This window comes from Caenorhabditis briggsae (assembly GCF_000004555.2).
Source record: "Caenorhabditis briggsae complete genome, chrV, whole genome shotgun sequence".
NCBI lineage: Eukaryota > Metazoa > Nematoda > Chromadorea > Rhabditida > Rhabditidae > Caenorhabditis > Caenorhabditis briggsae.
In genome coordinates, this window is record NC_013488.2 from 17,580,438 (window position 1) to 17,600,968 (window position 20,531).

The following is a 20,531-nucleotide window of genomic DNA, read 5'->3' on the forward strand; positions in this document are numbered from 1 at the left end:
CATTCCGACTACTTTAACACCCTTTTCAACTCGGATTTAAAGGAAAAATCGATGCCAGAAATCGAAATTAAGGATGTCAAATTTGAGGATTTTGCTACATTGCTCAGTCTTGTTCATGAGAAGCCTATAATGCCAACACTCGAAAACGCCGAACGCATTCTAGAACTTTCCGATCGATTTTTGATGCCTTCTGTTAAGAATGTGGTGCCCAATGTTTNNCGATTTCCACGTTCCGCCATNACTCTTAAAACGGTCATAACTTTGCTCAAAATCGAGATTTCCGCCTGAAACTAATTTCAATGAACTTCTGAGATTGTCAGTGTCATTTTGAGCCTAATTACGACAAAGTGGCCTAGAAATCCAAAATTTGAAATTTCTAGGCCACCTAGTCGTAATTAAGCCCAAAACGACACGGATGGTCTGAGAATTCTATTAAAACTGTTTTAACCTCTGAGTTTCATATATCAGCCAAGTTATGACTATTTTAGGCTGGTTGCCTGGAAATCGAAAAACTTGGGATCCTAGGCCACCAGGGTTTTTTAGTCTAAAACTTACCGGAAATGACTTCAAACGATTTATACATGGCTTCAGGTACTCTAGCAACTTGAAAAAATCTTGGTGGCCTAGAAATCCAATAATTTGGTATTCTAGGCCAGCAATGTCAAAATGGTCACATCTTTTCTGAAGATCAAGGTTTTGAGCTTAAACTAGATTCAATAAGTTTACAAGATCGTCATTGTCATTTTGAGCCTACTTACGACTTGGTGGCCGAGAATTCCAAAAAGTGAAATTTTTAGGCCACCCAGTCGTAATTAGGCTTAAAATGACATCGATGATCTCAGAATTCTATCAAAACCATTTTCAGCTCAAAATCTCAATTTTGAGCCGAGTTATTACCAATTTTAGGTTGGTGGCCTAGAAATCCGAAATTTTGGGATTCTAGGCCACCAAGGTTTTTTGCTGAAAAATTATTGCAAATGACACCAAATTGTCTGTATTTAGCATTAGATCCTTTGAAAATTCGAAAAAAACTTGGTGGCCTAGAACATTTTAATTTTGGATTTCTAGGCCATCGACCTTAAAATGGCCATAACTTGGCTGAAAATTGAGATTTTGAGCTGAAACTAGATCCAATAGATTTCTGAGGTCATTTTTGTCATTTTTAACCTATTTACGTCCTGGTGGCATAGAAACCCAACATTTGCATTTCTAGGCCATCGACCTAAAAATGGCCATAACTTGGCTAAAAGTTGAGATTTTGAGTTGAAAATATTTTCAATGAGTTTCTGAGGTCATCAGTGTCACTTTGAGCCTAATTACGACATAGTGGCCTGGAAATCCAAATTTTAGGATTTCTAGGCCACCAAGAGAAATTCTTCCAGAATTCTCGAAAAAATGTGGAAATCGACGATCAGAAACTGATAAAAATCATCATGATTCTCACGAAATTCGAGGGATCTCGACTGGAAGCGATTTTTCGAAAAATGTGAGTTTTTTGAAAATGATGGCCTAGGATTTTTTCTAGGCCACCTGCAAAAAATTTATCAGATCTTTTTTTGCGTTTTTCATCATTTTTGAGCAGTTTTAAATGTTTTGAAATAAAATTTTTGGGTGGCCTAGAAAAAAAAAGTTAGGCCGCCTTCAAGTTTTCTCTTCCAGATCGGAAGACGAGCCGGTTGCGACAAAACTGGAATTTGGGGAGTGGCTGAGAAAAAATCAACATGATCATCGTCTCAATGACGCCAGATTCAATCAGGTTTCCGATCGAAAAATTCATAAAATTTTGGAGACGTGGCAGTATTCTGGAGGTGAGGGGGCGTGGCCTAGCAACCCAAATTTCGGAATTAAAGGCCAACAAATCGTAATTAGGCGAAAAATGACAAAAATGGCCTGAGAAATCTAACAAAACTATTTTCAGCTAAAAATCCAAATTTTAAGACAAGTTATGACCATTTTTAGGTCGATGGCCTAGAAATCCAAATCTTTGGTTTTCTAGGCCACCAGGGTTCTCTCCGAGTTTCTAGACTGTTTGAAACCAGTAGATGTAGACAATTAATACTCATTTCCGATAATAAGGCAAAATAACCTTGGTGGCCTAGAAGTACAAGTTTTTGGATTTCTAGGCCACTATGTCGTAATTAGGCTCAAAGTGACACTGATGACCTCAGAAACTTATTGAAAGTATTTTCAGCTCAAAATCTCAACTTTTAGCCAAGTTATGGCCATTTTTAGGTCGATGGCCTAGAAATCCAAATCTTTGGATTTCTAGGCCACCAGGACGTAAATAGGTTTAAAATGACAGGGATGATCTCAGCAACCTATTGGATTCAGTTTCAGCTCAAAATCTCAATTTTCAGCCAAGTTATGACCATTTTTAGGTTGATGGCCTAGAAACACAAAAATCTGATTTTCTAGGCCAACGAAAAAATTGACCAAATTGATGATCAAATTCGAAGAGTTTTAAAGCTCAAAAACTCGAAAAAAATTGGTGGCCTAGAAATTGCATTTTAGGTTTCTAGGCCATGGCCTAGTTTCATGAAAGCTACCGTAACCCGTCAAATTTTAGCGCGAATTTCAAAATTCTAGAAAATTCAACTTTAATTTGCTTAGAGGCTCAAAATGAGTATAAACACGACCTATTTCACAACATTTGTGTTTTTTTGGAAAATTTGGGTCCCACCACGAAAATTACCGTAACTCTGTTTATTTTTGACGAAATTCGAAAATTTTTGCAGATTTGAATCTAACTCGTTTAGAGGTTCAAAATAAGTATAAACAAGGCCTACTTTCAAAATTTTGGGTCCCACCGCGAAAACTACAGTAACCCATTTTAATTGCAGATTCCGCAATAACTCCACAAATATTTACGCACTGGATGGCTTCTGATGAGTGTGGCGTCGCGATTTCAGCTCAACGAATGAAATTAGATGTGGCCAGTATGAGAGAACCAATCAATCGATATTTTATCGATTCGTCTCATAACACTTATTGTTCTGGTGGGTACAGTAGTCATCTAAAGATTTTGAAAATAGAACATTTGAATTTCTGCATAATTCAGCTTCAAAATGAGTATAAACATGGATATGTTAGAAAAATTTCAAGTGTTTGGGTCTCGCCGCGAAAATACAAAAACTACCGTATCTCAGTCAGTTTCTGGTCAAATCCTAAAATTTTTTAAATCTTGAACTTGGCAAGTTTTGTGGTTCAAAATGAGTATACACACGACTAGTTTTGAAGAATTTTCATTTTTGGAGTCCCACCACGAAAACACAAAAGCTACCGTATCTCAGCCAATTTTCAACCAAATTGGAAATTTCTTGCAGTTTTTGTTTTGGTAAGTTTCGAGCTTCTAATTGAGTATAAACATGAATAGACTTCAGAAATTTTGATTTTTGTTAATTTTTGGCGTCAATCACATAAAGTACAGTATCTCAGTTAGTTTTCAACCAAATTTGAAATTTCTTGCAGTTTTTGGAATCATAAAAACAAGGAAAATCTATTTCAGGCAACCAACTGGTCTACGCAATCGGCCATTGCTCAGCAGATGTTGAAATGTATCGACAGGCACTGTTATGCGGGTGTAGATGTGTTGAATTGGATGTTTGGGATAATAGAGATAAGGATGGGGATCCAGTGATCACTCATGGACCAACAGCAGTTATGGGAATGAATGAAATATGTTTGAGAGAAGTTTGTGAGGCTATTAAGGAGTGCGCCTTTAAGGTGAGGAATTGGACCAAAAATTCAAAAATTCGAAAATTCAAAAATTCGAAAATTCAAAAATTCAAAAATTCAAATATTCAAAAATTCAAAAATTCAAATATTCAAAAATTCAAAAATTCAAAAATTCAGAAATTCAAAAGTTCGAAAATTCAAAAATTCAGAAATTCAAAACTTCCAAAATTCAAAACTTCCAAAATTCAAAAATTCAAAAATTCAAAAATTCAAAAATTCAAAAATTCAAAAATTCAAAAATTCAAAAATTCAAAAATTCAAAAGTTCGAAAATTCAAAAATTCAAAAATTCAAAAATTCAAAAGTTCGAAAATTCAAAAGTTCGAAAATTCAAAAGTTCGAAAATTCAAAAATTCAAAAATTCAAAAATTCAAAAATTCGAAAATTCAAAAATTCAAAAATTCATAAATTCAAAAATTCAAAAATTCAAAAATTCAAAAATTCGAAAATTCAAAAATTCAAAAATTCAAAAATTCAAAAATTCAAAAATTCAAAAATTCGAAAATTCAAAAATTCAAAAATTCAAAAATTCAAAAATTCAAAAATTATAATTTCCAGACAACTCCATATCCTCTAATCCTATCCATCGAAAATCATTTGGGCCGTCGTCAACAGGAGAAAATGGTCCAAATATTCCATCACGTATTCGGCGACCTCCTTCTGACTGGACCTCTTCCAGACTACCCCTTATACGCTCGAGAGGCATCTGGAGACGTCAAGTATCCGTCTCCAGAAGATTTGAAATTCAAAATTTTGATTAAAGCCAAAAAGAAGAGATTCGAGAAACAAGAGTCCAGAAGTCGAGAGGATTCTAGTATTGATTTGCAGGCACGGTAGTTTGTTTTTTTTTTAAATTCAGTTAAAAATGAAAAAGTTCGAAATTTGGTCAAAAATAAGCCAAGTTATGGTACTGTATGATAAAATTCCAAAAAATCAAAATTCCTAAAGTCTAGTCGTGTTTATATACTCATTTTGAAGCTTAACACTTGCCAAGTTTAAAACTGCAAACATCGCTCGATTTGGTCAAAAACTGACTGAGATACGGTACTTCTCGTGTTTTCATGATGGGTCTCAAAAATGAAAAATTTTGCAAACCTAGTCGTGTTTGTACTCATTTCGAAGTTTAGAGCTTACCAAAGTTCGAATTGCATGAATTTTTTAAATTTTTCAACAATCCACCGAGTTACGGTAGTTTTAATGATACGCAAGAAGAGAGCGCAGACAGCTAGAATGTCTTGTTTCTCTGCGTCTCTCACTCTTTCGATTTTCTTAAACTAGTCGTGTTTGTACTCATTTTGAAGCTCAAAACTTGCCAAATTCAACACATCAAAAATCTCTTGATTTGGTCAAAAACTGAATGATATACAGTAGTTTTCGTATTTTCGTGGTGGGACCCAAAATACCGAAATTTCGAAAAATTTTGAAATCTAGTCGTGTTTATACTCATTTTAAAGTTTACAATTTGCCAAGTTCAAAACTGCAAAAATTTTGCAGTTTAGACAGTAACTGACTGAGATACGGTAGTTTTACTGATTGTGCATGAGAAACGAAGACAGTGAGATAGTCTCGTTTCTCTGCGTCTCTTTTTGAAGGCACTCTATTTGTGTTTATATTCGCTTTGAATCTCGAAACATGCCAAATATAAAACTGCAAATATTTCTCAAATTGGTCTAAAACTGACCGAGTTATGGAACTTTTAAATTTAAAGTCCAAAAATATTTTTTTTTCAGAAAATTATTTTTCCAAAAAATATCAAACCTAGTCGTATTTATATTTATTTTGAAGCTCTCAACCTAACAAACCCAAAACTTCCAGTTTCAGGGCTCTTCAATAGACCTAACAGAAGATGAGGCCATCGAAAATGAGCGATTCAATGAGCTCACCGAAGAGCAAAAAGCTGCCCAAATGCTCCAACTTCCAGAAGAATCTTCGTGTTCAGAGCTTTCGGAGATTATTAATTACATGCAAGCATTCGAATCGTCTAGAGGCGTCTCAACTGCGGTGAACCTTGAAAATGCCACTCAGGATACTGTACCTTGTATAGTGTCGGCCGATGAGAATACTGTATGGAATTGTTTGAAGGGAAACTCGGTGGAGAAGGTTCAGGTGAGAATTGGAATATGGAAAATTGAGAATGTTTTGAAATTTCTAGTTTAATGGTTCTTGTCTCGTAAAGTTTAGACCAAAACTAACCGAGATACATCAGTTTTTGTATTTTCGTGGTGAGACCCAAAAATGAAATTTTCGACAGTTTTGAAACCCAATCGTGTTTATACTCATTTCAAAACTCATAAAATTTCAAACTCAGTGCTAAAAATTTTTATAGAATTTGGACCAAAACTAACCAAGATACGGTAAGTTTTGAATTTTCGTGGTGGGACCCAAATATCAAAATTTCGAAAATCTTGAAACCTAGTCGTGTTTATACTCATTTTGAAGCTCGAAACGTGTCAAATACACAACATCAAAATTTTTAAAATTGGTGAAAAACCGATCAAGTTATGGTAGTTTTCGTATTTTCGTGGTGGGACCCAAAATTTGAAAAAAAAATCGAAATTTTTGAAACCTAGTCGTGTTTATACTTATTTTGAAGATCAAAAGCTGTGAAAATTAAAACTGCAAAAGTTATTCGATTTGGTCAAAAACTAACCGAGTTACGGTAGTTTTTGTATTTTCGTGATGGGACCCGAAAATGAAAATTTTTGAAACCTAGTCATGTTTATACTCATTTTGAAGCTCCTGAACTGTGAAACACAACGCTGTAAAATTTATAAAATTTGAACGAAAACTGACCGAGTTATGAGCAATTCGAACTTTTCAGGATTTTTCGAAAAATTTCGAAATTCTATAACATTACTCATTTTGGACCAATTTTTTTGGTTTATAGCTCAAAATGTTTAAAATTATTGACTTTATTACTGAAATCAAACAAACCCATTTTTCAGAATCTAAACAAGTCAAAAATCATGAGAATCTACCCCAAAGCGTCAAGAATCTACTCAACCAACTATAATCCGATGATTCACTGGCTCACCGGTGCTCAAATGGTCGCATTGAATATTCAAACGAATTGTCCAAATATTCAGTTGAGCTATGCAATGTTTGAGCGGAACGGAGGTTGTGGGTACGGTAGAAAAATTTTGAAACTTTGAAAAAAAAATGTTCCAAAATTTTTTTTTCAGATTCGTCCGAAAACCAGACTGGCTCCGGATGCGAGATGTGCAATTGAAACCACATTTGTCCATACCATTCACCATTGCGTATACGGTAGAAGTGGAGGTGAGCAATTTCGGGGTGGGATCCAAAAATTTTGGAATTTCACAATTTTTTAAAGTATGCCATGTTTATACTCATTCGAACCGTCTAGACATGAAAAATTCAAAACTGCAAAAATATTCAAGTTCGGATGAAAACCAACCAAGTTACGGTAGTTTTACTGGTTTTCGTGGTGGGACCCAAAATTTGAAAGTGTACCGTGTTTATACTCATTCGAACCGGCTTAACGAGCAAAACTCGAAAATGCAAAAATTTTTGAATTTTATCGAACTGTTAGTGAGTTACGGTAGTTTTTACCTGTGAGAGACGCAGACGACGAGTAGTCGCAACCTGCGCTCCTCTTCCAGAAGGCGGTCCGTAACTTTGTTCATTTCGGTGGTAGATCGAAAGTATGCATATTTTTGAAAATCGCATAAAAAGACGGTTTGAATGAATATGAACATGATCTAGTTTCAATAATTTGAATTATTCGAATTTTCCAAAATTTCGATTTTTTGGTCGTAACTCAATCAGTTTTGAACCAAATTTCGAAATTTTTTGATTACCGTACTCCTCAAATAACTTATTTTCAGATAATTGCCGCCTACTTCCTCTCAGCCATGGATTCCGAGAAATATCGCCGCCGGAGTACTGTATCCGTCCGCCTTTTCGATGTACCTGATCAAATTTCGAAAGAAGACATTTCCTCTCCATCGATTTCCACGTCAACGAAGTTCGAAGCGTCTTGTAGACGTCGAACAAGAGAGGAGACTTCATTTGTGACTAATTATGAACGTCATGTGTACAGTTTTGACAAAGTTATGCTCAACGATTTGTCGTTTATTCAATTCAACGTTCACAACGAATCGGGTAGCGTCTTTGCGCAGCGAATTTTGCACATTGATACTATGAATAATGGTGAGAAATTTATATTTTCAGAAAGAACAGGAAATTTCAAACATTTTAAGCCAAAACTTGAAAAAATTGAGTGAAAACTAACCAAGTTATGAGAACTTGAAAATTGGCAAATTTTTCGAATTTTTTTGCAATTTAGAAAATCTATCATGATTTTTTTGTTTTTCGAAAAAGATTTCAATTTTTTTAATTTTTGAAATTTGCTCGTTGAGCCGGTTAGAATGAGTATAAACATGACCCACTTTGGGTCCCACCACGAAAATCAGTAAAACTACCGTAACTCTGTCGGTTTTCGCCCAAATTGAAAAATTTTTTAAATTCCGTTTGTTTCATGTCAAGCCGGTTCAGGTGAGTATAAACAAGCCCAACTTTAAAAACTTTTGATTTTTTGAAAACTTGGGTCCCACCACGAAAGATTGAATTTAAAAAAAAATTATTTCCAGGATACCGTTTTGTGACCCTCCGAACCCCTTCAAATCAGTGTGCTGGACCCGCATGTCTGCTCGTCAGATTCGATCTTTTTATGCATTCGGATAGGAAGAATTTGCGTGAGTTTAGAATTTCTGCTTGGCACATTTTTGGTGCCTTGGCACATAACTTGTGCAGCTCGAAATGCGTCAGTCAAGGCACCGAAAAGATGTCTAGGCACTAGAATTGCACCAAAGCACTGTAAACTTGCCAAGGCACCAGAAATGCGCCAACTCACAAGAAACGCGCCAATGCATCAAAAGTGCACCAAACCACAACTAGTCTTCAAGAAACCGTTCTCAGTGTTTCTAGTACCTTTCTGGCGGCATTTAGAGGCTTTCTGCATTTTCAGTGTCTTGGCGCATTTCAAGTGCCTTTGCGCATAATTTGTGCATCGACACGTATAGTAAAGTAAGCTAAGGCACTGAAAATGCGTAGAGGCGCTAAAAATAACCGATTCTCAAAAAGCACGTCAAATCACGGAAAGTGTCCAAGGCGCCACAAATGCGCCAAGGAACTGGAAATGCGCCAAGGCATCAAAAGTGCACCGAAACACGAGTAGTCTACAAAACAGTGTACGGGGTGTGTCTAGCGCCTTCCTGGCAGAGCTTTTTGAGCTTTGCGCAATTTCGGTGCCTTGACGCAAAACTTGTTCCTGAGCGTATTTTGAGTGCCTAGGAGTGTTTGAGATACCTCAAGGTATTTTCCGCGCCTTGGCGCATTTCTAGTGACTTGACGCATTTTCAGTGCCTTGACGCATTTTCGGTGCCTTGACGCAAAACTTGTTCTTGTGCGTAATTTTAGTGTCTAGGAGTGTTTTAAAGTATCCAGAGCTTCATTGACGTATTCTCGGTGTCTTGACGCTTTTCTGGTGTCTTGACGCAATTCTCGCTCTTTTTCAGACGACCATAAACAAATGTACAATCCACACGCATTCGAAAAAGAATCTGACAAATGGGAGAGACGTTTCAGCAATCCGTTTGCCGATTTGGACGGGTTCGATGTAAATTTTTCGAAAAAATTTAAAACATGTATAATTATTTTTTTTCCAGGGAAACGAATTTCTACTAGTAGAGGGTACTCGACGCGGATCGGTCGAAATCCCGCCCACCACTCCGACCACGCCCACCAAACCCATGAGCTTTGGAAAAGAGCTGTTGGAGAAAATTGCGTTTTGGAAGAAGAAATAATTTTGAACTTTTTTGAACTATTTTTATGATAAAAATGAAGAATTTCCTAGGTATCGAGAAAAGCGCCAAGGATCCGGAAATGCGCCAACAGATTTTTCACTTCCCAAATGTGCCAGTTTGGGATGGTGTTGTTACCTTCCTCTGGGTGCCTGAATATTGAAAAATTAAGCCACGCCCCTTTTTGAAGCCCCGTCCACTTACAAAATATAATATTTCGAAAATCTTTGATACAAATCATGGCAATTAGAGGTTCCAAACATGGATATATTGCCAAACTCGCTCCAACGAAGTTGGCTGCTCGGCCGGCGGGAATTTCGAAAAATGGAAGAGTCAAAATTAGGCCAACTGGGGAATACATCGTTATGAAGGGGAGAAGGGTCTGGAATAGGGCACTGAAAATGCGTCAAGGCACGAAAAAGGCGTCAAGCCACAAAAAAATGGGTCAAGTCACCAGAAACGCGCCATAGCATGAATTATGCGTTATGTATCCGGAAATGCGTCAAGTCACTAGAAACGCGCCAAGGTACCAGAAATGCCTCAAATCATTAGAAAAGCGTCAAGGCATCAGAAATGCGTCAACGAACCTTGGTCAGCTGAAATGCGTCAATTCACAAAATATGCGCCAGGCAGGATTCACATACCGGAAGAATGCAATTCCGACACTCTTTTTGAGGTGTCTTGACGCGTAGTTTTAGTGCATTAGCGCATTTTGAGTGTCTTGGCGCATTTCTAGAACATTGACGCGTTTCTGGTGACTTTGCGTATATTCTTTCTAGGTGTATGGTTTCTGGACGGCATTCTCAGTTCCTTGACCCAACTTCCACGAATTAACGCGTATTTGGCGCCTTGGCGCATTTCTAGTGCTTTGAAGCATTTTGCACTTCTTAACGCATATTAAGTGCCTTGGCGCACTTCTAGTGTCTTGGCGCATTTCTAGTGCCTTAACGCGTTTTCAGTGCCTTGGCGCGTTTTCAGTGCTTCGGCGCACTTTTCGTTCTAAACACTTACCTGAAAAATGAGTGTAACAAAAAGTTGTCGATTCATTTCAATGGTTTTCGCACTGAAATGTGTACTTTTACTCTTCAATTGCAAATAGATTTTTGTGGCACAAAATGCGATTGTGGAAAAGCAAATTACCTGAAAATTTGAATTTAAATTATTTCAAATTTCCCGCCAATACTCACAATGATCAAAAAGCACCCAAAAGCTGATAATAGGTCTGGAACATTCCAGATTTTCTCTCCATTCACCCCAATTCCATAATACATTGGTCCGAAAAATTGAACTTTTTCAGAATTTTCGTTATAAAAAATTTCCAGCGGAATTTTTACAAAATTGATTTTTTGAGAAGTCATCGCCATTCCAAATTTCACAATTGTAAAATAAATTATCACTAAAATGATGGATGGGATAAAAAGTCGAGCCAATTTCCAGCCATTCAAATGGCTCATTATTTCGGGTCTGGAATTTTGGAAGTTTTCGGAAAAAAATTTTGGCGCCAAATTTTTTTTTTTTTTGAATTTTTTCTTACCGACAAAATACGACATAACGATAGTAAAACTGAGTAGCCAGAAGAGAAATCACAAGTGCAAATAAGCCGCAGTACAGACCTAAAAATAAAGGATTTTGAAAAAAAAAATATTTTCTGAAATTTTCAAAAATTCAAAACTTTTCAAAGCCTGTCATTTTTATACTCATCTGAACCGTCTAATTATGAGAAATTCGAAAATGTAAAAATTACAAAGCTAGCACAAAAATGAAGCGAGTTACGGTAGTTTTTCAGAAGCGAGAGCGCAGACAACGAGAGTGTCTGCGTCTCTCGCCGGTACATGAGTTGTGACAAAGTAGGTCATGATTATACTCATTTTGAAGCTGAAAACGAGTAGATTACAAAAATGTGAAACTAATGAAGCTTGGGTGAAAAATAAGCGAGTATGATTTTTCGAAAAAAAGTTTTTTTTCGAGAATTTTAGATTTTGAAAATTTTTCAAAAACCAAGTCATTTTTATATTCATTCGAACCCTTACCCCACAAAAATTCAAAAATATTAGAATTAACAAGCTGACATAAATGCGAAAAGAGTTACGGTAGTTTTTCTTAGCGTTAACTCGTTGTCTACGCTCCCATTGTCGCTTTCAGAAAAACTACCGTAACTCACTTCGTTTTTATGCTAGCGTTGTGATTTTTATATTTTTGAATTTTCCAATGAATTGCAGTTCGAACAAATATAAATTTGTCTGTAAGTTCGAGATTTTTAAGATTTTAAAAATGTTCAAAAAATTAAAAACATGCAATTCTTGGAATTTTTTTACAAAACCTACCGTAACTTGTTTTGTTTTTCTGCTAGCTTTAGGATTTTACCATACTTCGTTTCCTCGTGACTAGACGGTTTAAATGAGTATAATCATGACCTACTTTTTCAAATTCTTGAGAGACGCAGACACTCTCGTCGTCTGCGCGCGCGCCTACTACAGAAAAACTACTGTAACTCGCTTCGTTTTTGTGCTAGATTTGTGAATTTAGCATTTTCCGATTTCTCGTAACTAGACGGTTCAGATGAGTATAAATTCGATATTTAAAAAATCAATACACCTAAAAATCTGGGATTTACTCACAAACAATATTATTGCCAATCCAAGATATATATTTGAATGGTCCATCCATATAAACAACGAACGCGGGACCATAAATCAACATAATGGGACACGTGGCAGCATCAATCCATGCATAAATCAACGAATACGTTGAGAATACGCCCATTACATAACGATAGGATCCGAAAAGTGTTCCCGCCTTTTTTATGATCAAATATAGTAAAACTGCATTGGAAATTTGTGCGGCAATCGATCCAAAATAGTGGATGATGTGTAAAACTGTGATTACTGTAATTGCGATTTTTGAAATTTTCGAAAATTTTGAGTTAAGGCACTAGTTTTGCGCAAAAGCACGAAAAAGGCGCCAAAGCACGAAAAGTACGTCAAGGCACCGAAAGTGCGCCAAAGCACAACATTTCAGTTGCGTGAACGTCTGAGTGAAGCTTCTGTCTCTTGACACACTTTTGGTGTATTGACGCGTTTCCAATGCTTTGACACATTTCTAGTGGCTTGACGCATATTTGGTGTTTTGGCGTATTTTCGGTACCTTGGCGCATTTTTTGTCGAATTGCATCGAGACACAGAAAAGGCGGCAAGGCAGTATAAACAACACTTTGAAATAATTTGACGCACTTTCGGCGTCTTGACGCATTTCCGCATACCTTGCACCGAAAATGCGCCAAGCCCATTAAACGAATCAAGGTGCAGACTACGCGTCAAGGCACAGAAAACGCATTAAGACACTGAAAACAAGAATTATGAACCTGTTGACGCATATTCAGTGCTTTGGCGCATTCTTGGTGCTTTGACGCATTTTCGGATTCCTTGCACCAAGAATGCGTCAAGGCACTGGATGAATTGTGGTGAATTCTTTTGGTGAATTCTCGGTGCCTTGACGCACTTCTGGTGCATTGACGCATTTTTGGTTGTTTGACGCGTGTTTGGTGACTTTACGCATTTTCGGATACCTTGCACCGAAAAGGCGTCAATAACAGAAAACACGCCAGGACAACAGGATCTAGACGTATGAATTTATTAACGCACTTTTGGTGTCTTGAATCGCTTTACATGAGTTGGCGCATTTTCGGATACCTTGCATCGAAAGCGCACCAAGGCACAGAAAACGCGCAAGGAACGAGAAAATGGGGATTCGTTAAACAAAAAAAAAGGAAAATTGTTTTCGAAATTCTTGAAAAAAATTGTTTCTCACTATCAGTTTTTATAATTTTTTCAAAATTTCGAAAAACCAACTTACTCCACATGACTGAAAATTCTTAAAATTTCAGAATTACTCATGTATTGTCAAATTTTGACCGTTTTATACTCTCAAAATATTTTTGTTTTCCATTATTTTTTATGAATTTTTATTTGTATTTTTTTCCGTCATTTTGTATTTTCTATGACTAGTCTACCGGATATTATTTTCCATGTGATTTCTGTCTACTTCTTTCTATCTGTCTGGTATAGAGTGCCGAGTCGACTCGAAAATCGATGATTTTTGTCGACTTTGAAAATCGACACAGTCGACATTCAAAAATTCGAAAAAGCTATTTGTCGATGAAAATCGAACTTTTCGTTGTCGACTTTTGTCGATTTTGCGTCGACTTAAAATCGACAGAAGTCGACGAAAAATCGACTTTTCCGGACTTCAAAGTAAAATTTCACCTCGAGAAATGTTTTTTTCTAATTTTTTGAAGAAATCATTTTAACAACTTTATTTTTATGGATAAAAACAAATAGTGTAAAACTTAGTTTCAACGGGGGTACAAAATATGATGGCAAGGAAAATAGAAGAAAATTCAAAGCGACAAAATTTAAAAAAGGGAAGAAGAAGAACAAAGTTCAGCATTAGGAATTAATGTTTCATTATTTGGGCCAAATCGTTCCCAAAAGTATCATCGTTATGCTCTCTGGATTCGTAATATTCGATGCCAAATTTGTTTTTTTAAATCGATGCCAAATTTGTGAAGTAAATCAACAAAAAGTCTGCCGACATTAGGCTGCCGTTGCAGACGCGCTGATAGGCTCGATTCCCAGAAGCTGGAAATAATCTTGTTTGTTTCTATGATGTTTGTAGCATAGCTCACCTTCGACTTTCGCTCGAAATTCTCAACATAAAACACAAAAACGGCATAGAGAGTACTATCCATGTATTTTGCGCTCCATCCATCTACAAAAATCCAGACCTTCGATGATCTGGAATCCAGAATTTGATGATCTGGATTAAGCTTTCTGCAGAATTCTCGAAAATGTTTGTTTCTGAGGAAGCGGAAAGGCACAGTCGAAGAACACATAGCTCTGAAAATGATAAGCGTGGTTCATTTTTAGAACGGGATACAACTCACATAGCCAGATCATCAATCGCATCATTTTTTCCAATTATTTGATGCCGTGGCTCTTGATCTTTGTGTACTATCTAAAATTAAGAATTTAACAAAAAATATATAATTTTCTGCTTACCGATCTTTCCATTTCTTCAACTTCTTTCTTGTGGTGACTGTTTAAGTGCTGATGCATCGTTGTGGTCGAAGAATGGAACTTTATGCTCCTTCCGCACAGTTTACAGGTCACAGTTTGTCCGTTATTTTGTTTTTCGAAGAATCGCCACGCTTTAGATTGATTTTGTGACGAATTCATATGCAATAAGCAAGAATGTCATAAATGAAACAGAAAAAAAAAAACAAAACACCCAAAAAAACAAGAAAAATACGGTTTTTCTGTGGAAAATTCGATGAAAAATGCCTGTTTTTCATGAAAAATACCCCGCTCACAGGCAGTTTCTAGGTCATCGGCCGTGTAGTCCTCTCGGACAATAAAGTCGACAAAAGTCGATTATTTCGTCTATTTTTCGTCGATTCTTGTCGATTTTGAGTCGATTCAAAATCGACAAAAATCGACTTTTGTCGATTTTCTGTCGACTTTTTGAATGTCGATTTTTGATCGAGTCGACGAAATCGACACCGATTTTGACGATTTTTGTCGATTTTTGTCGATTGTCAACAATCGACACAGCACTCTGGTATAAAAACAGACTCTGGTATAAAAACAAGAAAAAATAATCAGCAAAAAAATTTTATGGGACAAAATATCCAACAAAAATATTCCACAATTTCACACATTACAACACTTCTTCTTGACGTCTTCAGTCGATGGAACATTTGTCATAATGGTACCAAGGCCACCATATGGTACTGGCTTACTGTCGACACCATATTTGGTGGATACGGTTTTGTAGATGTCGGTTAGAAGATTACGAAGAGCCTCCTCGACGTTGGTACTGTCCAGAGCGGAGGTTTCTGAAACATTGGAAGATGCACGAGAAATGCGTCAAGGCACCGAATAGAGGTCAGAAGACTAAATATGCGTCAAAGATAGGATACAATTTTCGAGGGGTGATAATTGCGCAAGAAATGCGCAGAAGCACGAGAAATGCGCCAATGCACGAGAAACGCGTCAAGGCTCCAAAATGCACAAAAACACTAGAAAAGTGTCAATAAACTACTGTTTCGCCTGGAAAAAGTCAGTATGCAATTCTTGTTCCTTGGCGTACTTTTGGTGCGCTGACGCGTTTCTCGTCTATGGCGCATTTCGTGATACCAGTGGTTCGAAATGTGACTAAACGTCGGAAATAGGGACACTGAACATTTTAGTGCCTTGGCGCATTTTTAGTGTTTTGACGCGATTTCGGATACCTTTCAATGGCGATGTGCCAAGACACCAGAAATGCGCCAAGGCACTGAAAATGCTACAAAGTTTCACAATGCACAAAAACACTAGAAAAGTGTCAATAAACTACACTTTCGTCAGGAAAGATTGCAGTTTTCGTCCCTTGGCGCATTTTCAGTGCCTTGGCGCATTTTTAGTGCGTTAGTGCATTTTAAGCGTGCTGGCGCATTTTTAGTGCTAATTTTTTTTAAAAATTTCAAAAACCTCACCAATAAAGCTCATATGATTTCTGTCGGCATAAATAGCAGCCTCTTGAGTGGGGACAGCTCTCAGATGTCTCAAATCTGTCTTATTTCCAACCAACATAATACTGATATTAGACTCGTCCGCATGATTTCTCAACTCTTTCAACCATTGATCGATATTTTGAAATGTTTGATGTTTTGCGATATCATAGACGATCAGAATTCCAAGAGCTCCACGATAATAGGCTGGAGTGATTGCTCGGTATCTCTCTTGTCCAGCTGTGTCCCAAATTGTGGCTTTGATCTTTTTTCCCTCGATCTGAAACGAAATACATTGGAGATCAGGAAACGTGTCATGGCACGGAAGGTGCGCCAAGGCACGGAAAAAGCGCAAGGATTCCAAAAAGACGTCAGAAAAGAACTAGACTCAGAACGGTTACTTTCAGACCACAAAGACGTGAAAAATGCGGCAAGAAACTAGATACGCGTCAAGGCACGAGAAATGCGTCAGGGATGTTGATTATCGTCTCTTGGCGCCTTTCCCGTGCTAATTGACTTGAAACGCGTCAATGCACAAAAGTGCACCAAGGGGTGACTTGGCGCGTTTCTAGTATCTTGACGCGATTCTCGTGCCTTTGCGTATTTTTCGTGTTTTGGCGCATTTCCTGATCTGTGACGTGTTTTTTGGACTTCTCAACGCTCATACAAAAACGTGAGACTTCAGGAAATACAAAATTCAGAAAAGCGTCAAGGCACCGAAAACGCGTCAGGGAAGTTGATTATCGTCTTTTGGCGCCTTTTTCATGCTAATTAACCGCGTCAATGCACCAAAAGTGCGCCAAGGGGGTGACTTGGCGCGTTTTTAGTGATTTGACGCACTTCAAGTGCCTTGACACGTTTCTCAGTAATTTATGCATATTTAGTGCCATGACGCATATTTGGTGCTTGAGCGCATTTCTCGTGCCTCGACGCATTTTCAGTTGCTTGACCCATTTTTAGCGCCCTGACATATTTTTGACTAATTAACGCATATTCAGCGTCTCTACTCACTTTTACCACCTTAATACATATTTGGTGCCTTAGCGCATTTCTCGTGCCTTGACACATTTCCCGTTCCACTCACCATCATACTTCTCGTCGCAAATTCCACTCCAATCGTCGATTTGGTTTCCAAATCGAATGTATTTCTGGTGAATCTGGAGAGTAAATTGGATTTTCCAACTCCAGAATCGCCAACGAGGACTACTGTAACTTTGAAAATTTTTTTTTGGAATTTTCGGGCAAAAATTGTCAAAATATTGCTTTTCTTACCTTTAAACAAATAGTCATACTCCTCATCTCTGGGATTACTCATTTTCTATGGAATCTGAAAGTTTTAGAAAATTTTTAAAAAGGTTTTTTTTTTAATTTTGAGAAGAAAAAGTAAAATTTGTCGATTTTCGTCTTATCAAAAATGTGTATATATGTCAAAAAGGAGAGCGGTTAGTCAGCAGAAAAAGAGACGGAAAATGGTGTTATGAAATCACAATATATATATTTTCTTATCAGTGGAAATAGAATTTTATTTGCTCACAAAAATATCTTTTTGGGTGTGGGACTATTTCGAAATTTTCGGAAAATCATGAAAATTGACAAAAACGGAAGAATTATTAAGTTTGAAAAAATTCCAAAATTCAAAAATTCAGAAATTCAAAAATTTGAAAATTCAAAAATTCAGAAATTCAAATATTCAAATATTCGAAAATTCAAAAATTCAAAAGTTCAAAAATTCAGAAATTAAAAAATTCAAAAATTTTGAAATTCAAAAATTCAAAAATTCAAAATTTCAAAAATTCAAAAATTCGAAAGTTTAAAAATTCAAATATTCAAATATTCGAAAATTCAAAAGTTCAAAAATTCAGAAATTAAAAAATTCAAAAATTTTGAAATTGAAAAATTCAAAATTTCAAAAATTCAAAAATTCAAAAATTCAAAAGTTCAAAAATTCAAACATTCAAAAATTCAAAAGTTCAAAAATTCAAAAATTCGAAAGTTTAAAAATTCAAAAATTCGAAAGTTTAAAAATTCAAATATTCAAATATTCGAAAATTCAAAAGTTCAAAAATTCAAAAATTCAAAAGTTCAAAAATTCAAAAATTCAAAAATTCAGAAATTCAAAAATTCAAAATTTTGGAAATTCAAAAATTCAAAAAAATCTAAAAAAAAACATTTTTATTTTAATTGAAAGAACACATCGCATCTTCCTTCAAAGCCCAATTCAATTTCTCCAGAATTGCTGGAAATTGATTCCAATGTTCTCGAAATAAATTCATATTTTTCGAAATTATTTTTATAGATTCGATCGTTTTTCCAGAATATTGATATTCATTTTCACGGAGATGGTTGATAAAGAAAAAGCCGAAATTAAACGGAATATGAAACTCGGTGATGACAATGTTAAAGGTGGTGTGCGGTGAAAAATTGTACTGCTTTATTTTGTGCAGAATATCATGTAGATTCTCATAAAAACAAAGAAAAAATTCAAAAAAAAATTCATTCATTGAGAAAAACGGCATCGAAAAGTCAAAGTGAGAATCGGTGGACTAGCGGCCAGTTGTGAGTTTTCTAGGCCAACTGCCGGTAAAAGCGCGCGAAATTCGAATTTTTATTGATCTTCAGTGTTTTCTCTGATTTTTGTCAGGTTTTTTCATACACCTGAGAGGAAATTAACAAAAACATTTTGAAATCTTCAAAGGTGGGGGGACAGGAGATTTTACGGGGGATTTTTGGGGCCAGAGTATGCATTCTACCGTAACGGTGTACAACGCTTAATGTCACTCTGCGTACAGCTGTCGCCCTCGCCTTTATGTATGCAATCGGGCGTGCGCTTTCTCTTTGCCCGCGTGGCTCAGTCGGTAGCGGCGCCGCACCTTCAACACTCGCCTCGACAAGTTCAACTCCTCGAGGAGCATATTTGAACGGAATTTCGACAACATTATTTTTCTCATGTCCCCCCACCTTTAAAAAACATCTGAGAAAACACTGAAAATTAATAAAAATTCGAATTTCGCGCGCTTTTACCGGAAGTTGGCCTAGAAAACTCACACCTGGCCGCTAGTCCAGCGGTTCCCACTTTGACGCCGTTCTTCTCAATGAAGGATTTTTTCACCGCACACCACCATTAACAGACAACAAAAAATGACAACGAAAACAACGACAAAAAGTGAAAATAAGCAAACAATCAAGTGGATTTGGATTTTCTCTCAATAAAAATTCCCTCGCAATCGAATTTAATTTCGAAAAAATCCGTGGAGTATAGAATCGGATAGTGAAAAATGTCCGAACGAAAACCTTGAATTTTTGCGCCAAGTCGCTCAATATTCTTTTTCAATTGAAAATTGCTCCGTGAATCCACATCCAGATAGCAATATTCCAGTTTGGAGAATTGTAGAAGGTTCTGGAACTTTTTTTTTTTGCGTCGTGAAATCTGGCGCAAAGTACGCAAACACCGATTGTCTGCACACTTGGCACTATATTTGACGCGCAAAAAAGCTGAACAACGACACCTTGATAATTTTTGTAGCTTCTTTGACATGCAGAGAATGAACATTGAGTTCCATATTTGAGAAAAGCTTGTTTTTTGATTTCAGTGCGATTTTTTCGATAAATTCCGAAACCCAAGTTTGCGATCCGTAGATAGAGACCGTTCCGACAGTTTCAGCTCGATAAAATGGCAAAAGCCGCTTGTGATACTCCCAATTATCAGAATTCAAATGAAAATAGGCCACGTGGATTTTCAATTTCAGCGATTTCAATTTCAGCACTAATCTCTCCAAGAATCGCTTATCAAGATTCGAATTAAATTCAAATTCATGAAATTTGAGGTCAGGATAAGCGAGAATGCTTGTCAAATCACTAATTGCACGATTTCCATCCGTATATTCGATTTCTTCGTCATCGAATTTCACAATAATTGCATCAGATTTTGATTTAATTGAAATCTCTGTGAAGGTCGGAATCCAAGAGTCCGCTAGAGCGCGGAAGGACTTGCACACGTGGCGGAAGACGAATCTGAAAATTTTAAAATTTTTCGATCTCCAAAATGCTCGTTTTTTTGAATTTGAAATCGTTAAAAAATATATGAACATTCAAAATTTCTCAATGGAGCGCATTTACTGACCGATAGTCTTCTTGATAATCTTCTCCCAAATTTTCACAAATTTTCTGGAAAACATCCACTGGCATATCAGTAATTGTACGATATTTCGGGTCCTTGCTGAAAAATCGATAATTATACTGGACAAACCGACACACAGACAGACACCTTCTATCATAATCCAAATCGAAATTTCCCGCCGAAAATCGCTGAAACCAGAATTCAAACTCGATAAAATTGATTGAATCTAATTCCATTCTGTTACAAAAATTCTTGTAACACTCGAGAATCGGCAGTCCTGACCGAAATTAGTAGTAAATAATTTTGGG

The 20,531-nt window shown here is 36.6% G+C and overlaps 5 protein-coding genes across 5 annotated transcripts in view; 1 reads left to right on the forward strand and 4 right to left on the reverse strand.

Moving 5' to 3' along the window:
• Cbr-plc-2 overlaps positions 1-9,562 on the forward strand; it is a gene marked incomplete at both ends in the record, with an annotated part of 22,484 nt that extends 12,922 nt beyond the window's left edge. Inside the window, 13 exons of the mRNA XM_045238476.1 lie at positions 1,383-1,486; positions 1,660-1,821; positions 2,459-2,502; positions 2,841-2,996; positions 3,506-3,723; positions 4,293-4,562; positions 5,556-5,840; positions 6,680-6,858; positions 6,917-7,013; positions 7,583-7,907; positions 8,348-8,452; positions 9,275-9,375; positions 9,425-9,562. Coding sequence (XP_045096518.1) covers positions 1,383-1,486; positions 1,660-1,821; positions 2,459-2,502; positions 2,841-2,996; positions 3,506-3,723; positions 4,293-4,562; positions 5,556-5,840; positions 6,680-6,858; positions 6,917-7,013; positions 7,583-7,907; positions 8,348-8,452; positions 9,275-9,375; positions 9,425-9,562 — 2,184 coding nt within the window. The remainder of the gene's footprint in view (positions 1-1,382; positions 1,487-1,659; positions 1,822-2,458; positions 2,503-2,840; positions 2,997-3,505; positions 3,724-4,292; positions 4,563-5,555; positions 5,841-6,679; positions 6,859-6,916; positions 7,014-7,582; positions 7,908-8,347; positions 8,453-9,274; positions 9,376-9,424) is intronic.
• A 96-nt stretch (positions 9,563-9,658) lies between these two features.
• Positions 9,659-13,068, reverse strand: CBG18561 (the record flags this gene model as incomplete). Its single annotated transcript, XM_045238477.1, has 7 exons — positions 9,659-9,711; positions 9,764-9,941; positions 10,571-10,699; positions 10,747-11,023; positions 11,094-11,172; positions 12,178-12,444; positions 12,921-13,068. 7 exons carry the CDS (start codon positions 13,066-13,068, stop codon positions 9,659-9,661), a joined length of 1,131 nt encoding a protein of 376 aa, XP_045096517.1.
• Positions 13,069-14,151: 1,083 nt separating this feature from the next.
• Positions 14,152-14,673, reverse strand: CBG18560 (the record flags this gene model as incomplete). Its single annotated transcript, XM_045238478.1, has 4 exons — positions 14,152-14,243; positions 14,300-14,454; positions 14,502-14,572; positions 14,617-14,673. 4 exons carry the CDS (start codon positions 14,671-14,673, stop codon positions 14,152-14,154), a joined length of 375 nt encoding a protein of 124 aa, XP_045096516.1.
• Positions 14,674-15,267: 594 nt separating this feature from the next.
• CBG18559 lies at positions 15,268-17,421 on the reverse strand (the record flags this gene model as incomplete). The annotated part of the gene is made up of 4 exons (XM_002638312.1): positions 15,268-15,452; positions 16,092-16,386; positions 17,191-17,312; positions 17,379-17,421. The coding sequence occupies 4 exons, from the start codon at positions 17,419-17,421 to the stop codon at positions 15,268-15,270; spliced, it is 645 nt and encodes a 214-aa protein (XP_002638358.1).
• Positions 17,422-19,287: 1,866 nt separating this feature from the next.
• CBG18558 lies at positions 19,288-20,459 on the reverse strand (the record flags this gene model as incomplete). The annotated part of the gene is made up of 4 exons (XM_045238480.1): positions 19,288-19,503; positions 19,613-20,117; positions 20,227-20,322; positions 20,353-20,459. The coding sequence occupies 4 exons, from the start codon at positions 20,457-20,459 to the stop codon at positions 19,288-19,290; spliced, it is 924 nt and encodes a 307-aa protein (XP_045096515.1).
• Positions 20,460-20,531: the final 72 nt, after the last annotated feature.